Source organism: Crocodylus siamensis, chromosome 1 (assembly GCF_052110815.1).
Source record: "Crocodylus siamensis isolate JL-2025a chromosome 1, ASM5211081v1, whole genome shotgun sequence".
Classification (NCBI taxonomy): domain Eukaryota; kingdom Metazoa; phylum Chordata; order Crocodylia; family Crocodylidae; genus Crocodylus; species Crocodylus siamensis.
Genome location: NC_143395.1, coordinates 417,976,209 through 417,986,646, shown reverse-complemented (window position 1 = coordinate 417,986,646; position 10,438 = coordinate 417,976,209). Strand labels below are relative to the sequence as shown.

Below are 10,438 nucleotides of genomic sequence, written 5' to 3'. Positions count from 1 at the left end.
CTCGTGTGCCCAACTGCTTTTCTCCGAGTGAAGCCCCCTGCTTGACCCGCTTTTCTATTGCTCTAGCGCAGGGGTGGGGGACGTCCGGCCCACGGGCTGGGGACTCCCTTTCCCAGCCAGCCCTGTGCACGGCTTGTGCCGCTCTCCATGGAGACCCCAGCCTCAGCCACGCTGGTGGCACGCGGCAGAGCAGCGCAGGGGCTGCTCCAGAGGTGCTGGGCACGTGGGATGGGGCGGCTTGCTCCGGAGCCAGGGCAGAGCCACAACCTGTAGCCTGCACGCTCCGGGCAGGGCCACGCGATAAGTTGTGAGTTCAGCAACAACACTCTGCTCACTCCGGCGTTCGACTAACAGTTATTTATTATGCCCAGTCCTGGTGCGTGAGAGGAACCAAATGCCCACTGGCTCCTCGTGGCAGCGAAAATGGAGTCACCAGTGCTGCAAAACTGGCACAAGCACCTGGGCCCGGCAATGCTGAACACGGGGCCTTGGCTGGGAAGGGACAGTGCAAGCAAACACAATAAGACACGCAGGGGATCGTGGCTCTGCCGTGGCTCCAGCAGGCTGTCACTGCTAGGGATGCTGCCCCCACAACCTGCCACCCAAGCACCCCTGTGCCCCAGGCACTGAGGCAATGTGTGTGCACTGGGTCCGGGTCCACTTGTGCAGTCCTACCACACGTGTGGCCCTAGATGTGGTGCGTGGCCCTGGACGCGTGCACCACACAGCTTGAGCACCGCTGGACTCACGGACTCTGAGACGCATCAGCTTTCACGAGCACGCGCTCACCCCCTCACACGCCGTGGCAGGAGGCGCAGAGAGCAAAGGACAGGGCGAGGACAGGGAGGAGGACAGTGCTGAGAGAGGAAAGCAAAGTCCCGGTGACAAACCACGGGGACGGCTGGGGCCTGTACGTGAAGCATGAGAGTTTGGAGCCGGTCCCTCCCAGGCCGTGCACGTGGGATTGGGACATGAAGCAGCTCCTGGGATGGAGACCCCACCCCTGCCCCCACCCCGGGGGCACCGAGGGGCTGGCAGTCGGGCGCGGGGGGGACAGTCTGTGCCGCGGGTCGTGGCAGGGACAGGGATTGCCTCAGGGCTGGGCTGGGACCGGGCACAGGGTCAGGGGAGCCGCGTTGGTGCCCCCAGCATTGAGACCAGGATAGAAGTAAGGGCGCAGGGTCCCGGAGAAGGAGTCAGTGAAAGTGAAGAGATGGGACCTGTCGGTCACGTTGTAAAATGAGACCTCGCCCCCCTCGTAGTCCAGGAAAACCCCCACCCGCCTGGGCTGCACGCTCACGGGGAGGAGGGTCGGGGGGGAGGTGAGGGCCTTGTATCCCCCATCCCACAGCCACACGACCCAGTATCCATTGCCAGGTTCCATGTGACCTTCCCCTTCCTGCGCACAGACTCCCTGCACACGCCCAGGACCCCAGTCCGTCTTGTCTCCCACCTCCACCTCCCAGTAGCGCCTCCCGCCCGCGAACCCCTCCGCGCCCAGGACTTCTGGGAAAGTGTCAAATCTCTCCGGGGTGTCGGGCACATCCCGTCGGGTGTCTCCGAGTCTCACACATCTCCGATCCTCAGACAGGACGAGGTCGGGATGAGCCGTGCCTGGGTCCAGAGTCACGTCCGCTGGGGAGAGAGTCGCGGGTCAGGGCGGGGGCAGGCGGGACCCGAGGTCACGGGGAATTCGCCGCGTCCCAGGAATCGCGGGTCGGTCCCGGCTGGGAATCACCGTCGCCCCGCGGGGAAATGGGGGAACAGGAAATGGCCCCGGGGCAGAGCGGGACATTCCCACCCGGCCTCTTCATCCCTGGGGCAGAGCGGGGGCAAGAGGGGCGGGTGCTGAAGCCATGGGGAGAGGGCAGGGGCAGGTGCCAAGGATGGGGGCAGGGCACATCGGAGGGGCATGAGATGACATCATCACTGCAGGTCCCTGCCCTGCCTCTCCCCCAGCCCAGGCCAGGCTGCTTGGCCCCACTGGCACAGCTGGGGGTGATGGGGCAAGAGGGGCAGTGCCTCCCCCATGAGCTGGTGTCGCAGGCACTGTGGGGAGGGGGCGGGGGGGCCGGCAGGGAGGCTACAGGGGGGGACGGGCTGGGCGACAGCAGGGAGCAGAGGGGCCCATTGCAGCCTGCCCGGGGGAGGGGTGGCAGGGGGAGCAGAGGGCAGGGCCCGGGGGTCTCTGTGCTCTGGGCCGGGGTCACTCGGTTTGCTGCCAACAGCAGGTCAGTGCCTGCCCCCCCACCCCAGGCTGGGCTGCTCTGCTCCAGGGGGACCCCCATGTCCCCAGCCCTGTGGGCACAGCACTGCAGCCAGGGCAGCCCAGCCAGCGCCTCCCCAGAGCCAGCCCAGGGCAGGGCCATGCATGGGGCTGGACCCAGGGGTGGGGAGGGAAGGGGAAGGGCAGGGGGGCTGACAGGGGGACTAAGCACGGGAGAACAGGGCCCGTTGCTTGGGAGTGTGAGATCAATGAGTGAGGAAAAGGCATTTCCCCACGCACTGCCCCCTCCCTGTGGGCTCAGCTGCATCAGGGTAGGTCCCAGGCCACTCCTGTAGGGCACGTAATCTAGGGGTCTGCATTGCAGAAACTGCCCTGGGACAAGGACTCCCTGTGTAGACATGGCCTGGGACACTGCTGGGACTGGGGCCTTCTGCCCGCAGCATACCGTGGGGTCCACACCAGCAGCCCTCCCTTGTGCCCGATGCTGCACATAGCGCTGGGAGTCCAGAAACGTGTCTGAATCAGTCCAGAACCATAAGTGGCCTTACTACGGGCAACATCCTCCGCCCTCATCGGGGGATTCAGATGCTCCAAATCCTTTGGTGGGCAACCTATGTACAGGCCGAAGCATGGAGACTTGGGGTTTGGCTTGCCCTGAGGAGCAAGCCAGGGAGGAGTCTCCCATGTCCATAAAGTGGGCATAAAGCCAAGATAACTATGCGTTACCTACATGGGTGCTATCCCATGCCAGCAGAGCGGTCTGCCCCAGCTGTCCCCTAGGAAGCCACCGCAGTATTTCCCCATGCTAAGCACAGGCACTATGCTGGCTCTGAGCTGATAAAGAGGCTGAGAAAAATCCCAGCAGCTGCCCACAGCACATCAGCTCCTGGACCCCTTCAGACCTGTGCAAATCCACCCCGAGGAAATGCCAGGAGACCAGAGCCAGCAGTCAGTGAAAGGCAGGCTGGGGAGGGTGAGCAGGGTGTGGGGGTCTTTTCAGAGCATTCATGTGAAAAATGCCTTTTCTGTCCCCACGACCTGCTCTGAGATTTTCCCTTTGGGGATCGGCCCCTGCCCCCATCCTGACCACCCGGCTCAAAACTGGCTCGGGTCCAGCCTGACACGTCTGCCCAGAGCAATTTCTCCCCCAGCATGTGCCCTGCTCCCAGAGCCTGGTGCAGAGCCCAGGGAATGAACGGCACCTTCCCCCGTCTGCTATCGAGACCCAGCCAGCGGCACAGCCAGGGCCGGGCTGGGGCAAACCTGCAGGGCCGGGGCTCTCACACCCCATCCGGGTGCCGACTCGCCCAGGCCAGGCCCTTCCCAGAGTCACCCTGCTCCAGGCTCATCTGACCCACCACGGCATGGCGACAGCTCTGCAGCCCTGGGCATGTGCATGGACACGAAGAGGGGGAACGCCAGGTTTCCATGCAGCGCCTGAACCATTTCTGAGAGCCCCAGGGATCATCTGCACCACACAGCTGCCCTGGGTCATCAAACCCCTTGAGGACGGACCTATCAATCCTTCCCAACCCAGGCACGCGTCTCCCACGGCAGGCCCATGGGATTGCTGGGCTCTGGATGAGTGTGTGGGCACCACAGAGACAGGAAAGACCAAAAGGAGCTACGTGTGGCCCAGATGGTGTCCAGATGGACTCAGGATCCCAACATCCTCTTCAGCCTGGGGTCAGATATGGGCCAGGGACCAGCCCTGCCCAGGGCCAAGCGCACACAGCGTGTCCGGCGCTGGAGCGGTGAGGGGACAAGGCAGGGGGCTGCCGTGATTCCTGCTGCTCACAGCAACACAGCTCATGTCTGGGGCATGGCACTGGGGCAGAAGCGGCCACAGGGAACAAGGCTCTCCAAGAGGGCAGCTCTGGGGTCACCGATATGAGGAGAGGTCACTCACCTGCATGTCCTTGGGCTCTTCTGAATCCTGCAATCAACAGCAGAAAGAGGTGAAGTCACACACCAGTCACCCCAGCAGGACCCAGTTCAAAGAGCCTGGGGCAAACCCTGCTGTCCCCACCGGGCCAAACCCCAGGGGCACCAGGGCCGTGGTGCTGCTGTGAAGCCATCGCTTCTCCATGCCCTGGTGTCTGGGGGGTCGCTCTCAGCCCTCCCTTCCCAGCACCCGACTTGGCCCCTCCACGTGTCCGGGGGTTTGTGTCTCACACCGCCGTCGTCTCACAGGCGCGCGCCAGACCGGGCGCTGCAGGCGCTGCTCTCCCCAGGCCCCCGGGCCTGCTGCCCCAGCACCCGCTCTGCACTGTCTCTCTGCGGGTGATGCTGGGAACGGCTCCGCGCTGCCCTGGGCTGTTCTGACCCGTGCCCCTCTCGCATGTCCCCGTGATGGTTTCTCTCTCACTGCACACCGCTCAGCGCAGAGCTGCCCAGACGTGGGAACAGGTGCTCCCTCCCTCCCCTTGCTCCCCCAGGACTCACCTCTCTCCGCAGCCGTCCTCTCTGCAAGGCAAGAGAACAAGCCAGATATCAGTCCATCCTGCTCTTGACTGAACACTGGCGCTGGTTAGGAGTCCCAGGGCTCCTCCCGGGGCTGCCGTTCCCCAGGGAGCTGGTGAGGATGGGCCCCAGTGCACAGGCTGGTGGAGTCCAAGGGCTCGGGGAGGTGGATCAGGCATCCTCGCTGGAGGCCCGGGCCAGTAGACTGTCTGTGGTCACATCTCTCACCTCTGAACCACCAAGACCCTCCCAAGCAACCCCCCACCCTCCCCTGTGCCCCACAGGGATGCACGGGGAGGGCTCTGCCCCCCACAGCTGGGAGCTGTCACAGGTGGGTGCAGGGGGAGGACACGGTCAGGGAGGGCACGCAGCCAGGGAGAGCTGGGCAGCAATGGCCCTTTCCCCTCTGAACGGCTCTCCTGGAGCTCCACGATGCCGCAGACCCTCCCGCGAGGACTCGCTGGGCTTGTTCGGGGAATTCACCTCCACCCCCAGGTCCCTGCTGGCAGCTGTAGCTGGGAATGCTCCAGGCTGGGATTACTTCCGGAAGGCTTTCGACACTGTCTCTCACCCTGTCCTCACAAAAAGCTGGGAGACCCTGGGAAGTGAAGCCCCAGCTCCCTCCCTGTGTGCATCCGTTCTGACTGGGGCCTCTGGCTCCACAGTCCCAGCTCCGAGTGTCAGGTCTGAGCCTCCAACAGCAGATCTCAGAGGGAGTGAAACACAGGACACTTCTGTACAGCCAGGACCGCCGAGAGCACCAGCCTGTGCTAAGCGCCCAGGGCCGGAGCAGGAGGTAGTTGAACCACTTGGATTTGAAATGACAAATGATGTGCCCGGCTGCACTCATCCCCACGGAGTCCACCCGGCGCAGCCCTGGGGACTGGGGCGCCAGGGGTATTCCCAGGATTTGGGGCACTCTGGGCTGGACCAGCTCCCCAGCTTCCCCCACCTTTACCCCTGGTGCAATGAGACGGAGGCCTGGGAGCGCCCCTTACCCAGGAATCCCGTCAGAGCCTCCTGCAGCTCGTCCTCTCCAGGGAAATCCCGGAGTCTCTTCTCCAGCTCGGGGAACTGGGGGGCTGGATGCAGAGGTGTCTCCTCCTCGCCCCTGCAGACACACGCAGGCAATTATTCCTCTTGCTCCTCAGCCAAGACCCCACACCCTCAAGGCCACAAGAGGAAATGGTGGGAGCGGGGGCACCGGGCACAGACTCTGTGTGACAGGCCGTTCGGTGCCCGCGAAGGCTGCTGGCTCCCAGCCCTGGCACTGGCAGGTGAAGCCGATACTCATCGGGCTTCAAGCAGAGTTATGCCACAGGTCTGCACCACAAACCCTTCCCGCGCAGCCAGCGCTCACACCAGCAAAGCACCACACTCCCCCGTACAGCTTGCCCCAGGGGCAGAGAACAGCTGTACTGGGAGCGACCTGGTTTCTCGTGTCATCGAGTGTGCTCCAGGGCTTTACCTACACAGTGCAGGGGCTGGAGATGTTAACTCTCCTAACAGGCCCTGGACGTGGTCCATCCTCAGAGAAAACGCAGCCAGGCAGAGACAGCCTGAGCCCCTGATATGTGGCCTGACCTCCGCCCCCTCTGGGACAGGGACAGGGACAGGGACAGGCTGCTCCTGGGACCCAGGGGCCCAATCTCTGGGCCAGGCTGTGCCTCAGTTTTATTCCCAGCATCCAAAGGCCAGGTCCCTGGTGAGGTCTCTGCCCATGGACACTGTCCCACTGGGGCCTGGGCTGACACCCTCGCCTCATCTTGGGTAATGGGAAAAGAGGGGTGAGATGAAACCCGAATGTACCAGCTCACGGCGCTTCTGACACCCTGGAGGGGACAAGAAACAGAACAGAGTCACTGTCACCGCCCAGCGCAGCCCTTCCTTGTGCCTCCAGGACCGCGGCCTCCGTCACCCCGGCCCCTCTGCAGGGATGGACGCCCCTCTGCACTGGGCCCGGGACTACGACAGGAACGGGATCAGCCTTTTCTTACCCCACCCTACCTCCCCAATGCCCCAGCCCGTGTCCCTGCCGTCCAGGGCCTGGCATGCGCTCTGATGCCCCCCTACCCTGCATCACCCTGGGGCTCAGGGGCCATCACCTCTCTGGGCCGGGCACTGGGGCACGTCTGGCCCCGTCTCACCTGCAGGAGCTCAGGCGCCGGCTGCTGACACTTCCCCTCCAGCTCCGTGATCAGGGCGCTCAGGCGGGCAGCCTCCTCGCACAGGCGGGCAGTGTTGTCCTCCCTCCTCCTCTCAATCTCCGTGTCCAGCTCTCCCAGCCGGGCCAGGCGGACCCGCTCGTGTTCAGCCAGGAGCTGGCGCAGCCCCTCGCACTCGGACACCACCAGCCGCCGCTCCACCTCCGTCTGCCTCTGGGGTGGGCAGAGCCGTGCAGGGGCAGGGCAGGGCCGTGGGCACAGGGGTCAGGAGAGGGGACCTGGACACTCGGGGCAGATGTCCCCGAGACTCTGACAGGCTGCAGACAACGCCTCATGCCCGCCCCACAGGGTCCAGGCCAGGGCATTTCGGGCATGGGATGCGGTTGCACCGCCCGTCCCCTCCCTGCCCAGCCCTGGGGGCACGGCCAGATGCTGCTCTTCTTCTGCCCCTGGAAACCCTCAGACTTCTCCTTCGTTTCAGCACTGTCACTTCCACTAAGGGAAGTCCTAGATTGAGCCCTGCAGTCGGGATGTAACCCTCAACCTCCTCCCAACTCCCAACACAGGGAGCAGCAGAGACCCCCGCCCTGCCCCCCCGCTGCCCCCTGCCCCGGGCACCTACCAGGAGCCTGTCGCTCTCCCGCTCCCAGGCGCGCTTCAGGCCCTGCAGCTCCTCTCTCTGCTCCCTCAGGTGCTCCAGGCGGCTCTGGATCCGCTCCTGCAAACACAGGACATGGCTCCGGTGCCTGGTTCGGGGTTTGTGCCCAGCAAGAAAACCTGCCTTGCACAGAGCGAGGCTGCCTGAGCGCTGCCCCCAGCTCGCACCCCCGAGCGAGCGCCCCCAGCCCCAAGGACACTGCGGCCAGAGAGGCTGGACCTGCCCCGTCCCCCCCCCACCGCTGTCTGCAGCCATGTGCCTGGGCCCGTCCTCGGCCCTTCCCGGCTCTGGTCCCGCTGATCGGACACCCCCGGGGGTGCCTGGCCGCAGAGCGGCTGGAGCTGGGACTCCCAGGCCGGCACAGCCGCTCCCACCTTGTAGTCCTGGGCAGCCTCCTCCACGGGCACCACCGTGTGAGCGCGGTGCGCCTTGGACTCCCTGCAGATCACGCAGATGGGGGCTTCGTCCTCCTGGCAGAAGAGCTTCAGGGCCTCCTGGTGCCTCTCGCACACGGGCAGCCCCGCGGGCTCCCTCCCTGCCTGCAGCATCAGCTGTTTCACCAGCTCCACCATGTTGCCCAGCTGCCTGTTGGGCCGCAGGTTCGCGTGCGGGGCCCTTGCCCTGCACTGCGGGCAGCAGACGTCGGGCTGAGCCTCCCCCCATCCCTGCCCGATGCAGGCGCGGCAGAAGTTGTGCCCGCACTCGAGAGTCACCGGATCCGTGAAATAGTCCAGACACACCGAGCAAGTCGCCTCCTCCTCAAAGCTCCCCACCAGGCCCCTGGCAGCCATGGCTCCTTGCTCGGGGAACAGCAGGACCAGGGAGTTTCACTTTCACGGCACAGACGCCTGTTTCCTTCCTGCTCTCCGCAGGGCCTGGGTGGAGCTCAGCCCAGAGCCCGCGCAGAGAGCCGGGAGCGGGCAGGAGCACCAGCCCTGCCCCACACGCCATCTCTGCAGGGCCTGGGGCTGGGGCCAGATCTAGAAACCCCTGCGCTGGGGCTGCAGCCTGGGTTGGGATCGGGGGAGCTCCTGGCTCTGGGTTTGGGACAGAGGATGGACCAGTTGCTGCCTCCCGCTGTGAGCAGGAGCCCGGGCTGAGCAGGGCTCTCCCCGGAGCGGGTGCGTGCAGGGAGAGACCTTCCCCTCTGCCCAGCCCAGGGGGCACTTTCTCGGGGGCTGGAGCCAGCCCGAGGGCAGCCCTGTGCTCTGGGCACACCAGAAAATGCCAGCTCTCAGTGTCACCTCCTTTTTTGAGGCTCGAAGAAGAACAGAGCAAGTCGTCTGTCGTGAGAACTCAGAAAAGGCAGAACGGTCAGGATGTTTCCAACACTCCTGGCTTCTCAGTGAAGCCCCTAGGTGCATCGCAGCACTCTCCAACCTTGTTACGGTGAAGATCACTTTCTGGAACTACGGGGCAGCCCGAGACCTACTGCGCTGCCCGCCCCGGACCCAGAGAGCGCCAGACCCGGCTGGGCCACGGCCCCTCGTCATGCTCGCCCGGGCGCCGGGTGGACGTGGCTCAGCACAGCTGCGGTAGAGCTGGGCTCGGGCCCTGGCCTGGCAGGGTCTGGGACTCTCTGTGGTTCAGAGGCACGGGGGGAGGCTCCTGCCATTGGGCACAGCCTGGCGGGGGCCCCGGGGGTCCCTGCCCCTCCCCTACCTGTGGTCTGGTTGCACTGGGCAGCCTGCACCAGCAGCTGGCTCGTGCCAAGCACAGGTGACGGGCCACATCGCCCAGGGCCTCTGCTGGGCTGCGCGGCTGGGCTGAGGCCACCCTGATGCGAGCCCCCCCGATTAGCTGAGCCGTGCTTGCAGTGAGGCTTGAGGTGCAGCAGTAGCAGCCTCTGCCACCTCGGCCCCCACACAGATGTGGGGGAGACCCCACGGCCGTGGAGGAGCCCCCCGGGCTCCAATCTGCCCAGCACCCGACCAGCCTAGGGCCCCACCTACCTTGCCCTGCTCCTTGCTGGGCTGCAGGGGCACTCGCTCACTGTGGGGGCCTCTATCTGGCCCCCAGCCCTTCCCTGCCCTAGAGACTGCCCTGCTGGGGCTGGGGGCAGGTAGAGGCCCCCACAGTGAGTGATCCTCCCCCAGCAGGATCTACCCAAAGAGGCTCCAGGATCTACCTGGAGATCGGGATCCCTGGGGTGGTGGCCACTGCTGTGCTGTGTGGCTCACTTCTGCACACCCAACAGTATTAACGCGGGGGGCACCCACGCACCCTGCCATGGCGCCCTGGCCGGGGCTCCTGAGCGTGTGAGGCTTTTTTTTTTTTTTTTTTCCTGTTTTTTTTGCACCGGTCCTGGAAGCACTGCAATACCAGGTCAATGCATGGAGTGGATGGAGCACGCTCCGGTTCCACCACCCAATACCAAAAAGAATATGCTCAATATAGACCTCCTATGGAGGACATATCAGAGACAATTACCCTGGGGAGCTCGCCTACGTGGTCACGCTGCTTCCCCTGAGCGTGTGAGGCAGCTCCCAGCGCTGGGAGCGGCTGAGCTGTGGGCCCTGCTCTCCGGGGAGCCGTTCCACCCGCGTCCCGGTGCCCCGATCCTCCCCAGACAGGGGTGGGGTGCCAGCTCAGGAGAGTGGGCAGGCACTGGCGCTGCGCCTCCTGGCCGCGCAGGCACCGCCAGCACCCCGCCCTTCTTGAGAGGGCGCCAGGAGAGGCCCCCCGGCCCGGGGTCCCCTGGGAGACGCTGCAGCCAGCAGCAGAGGCCCCACGGGTTCCCCGCTCTGCTTCCAGCTCCTCCAATCAGGGGCCAGGCAGCTGGATGGAGGCGGGGCTCCGGGACCGCTAGGGCCGCTAGCTGGTTGGAATAGCGCCCCCAGTGGTGGCCGTGCGGCGGTGCTTCTGCCGCCTCCTGAGCCCTGGGTTCAAGTCCCGGCAGAGATGACTTGGGGTGAGTGCGGGAGC

The 10,438-nt window shown here is 65.2% G+C and overlaps 1 protein-coding gene and 1 pseudogene across 1 annotated transcript; both read right to left on the bottom strand.

The window, feature by feature from the left end:
* Positions 1 to 342: 342 nt before the first annotated feature.
* LOC149875471 (E3 ubiquitin-protein ligase TRIM39-like) lies at positions 343 to 9,916 on the bottom strand. Its single transcript, XM_090030841.1, has 8 exons — positions 7,888 to 9,916; positions 7,478 to 7,573; positions 6,838 to 7,068; positions 6,500 to 6,522; positions 5,689 to 5,801; positions 4,673 to 4,693; positions 4,137 to 4,163; positions 343 to 1,635 (listed from the first exon to the last, which is right to left on the bottom strand). The coding sequence occupies exons 1-8, from the start codon at positions 8,302 to 8,304 to the stop codon at positions 1,094 to 1,096; spliced, it is 1,470 nt and encodes a 489-aa protein (XP_089886967.1). The 5' UTR covers positions 8,305 to 9,916; the 3' UTR covers positions 343 to 1,093.
* Positions 9,802 to 9,956, bottom strand: LOC149875470 (U2 spliceosomal RNA; annotated as a pseudogene).
* Between the last annotated feature and the right edge of the window lie 482 nt (positions 9,957 to 10,438).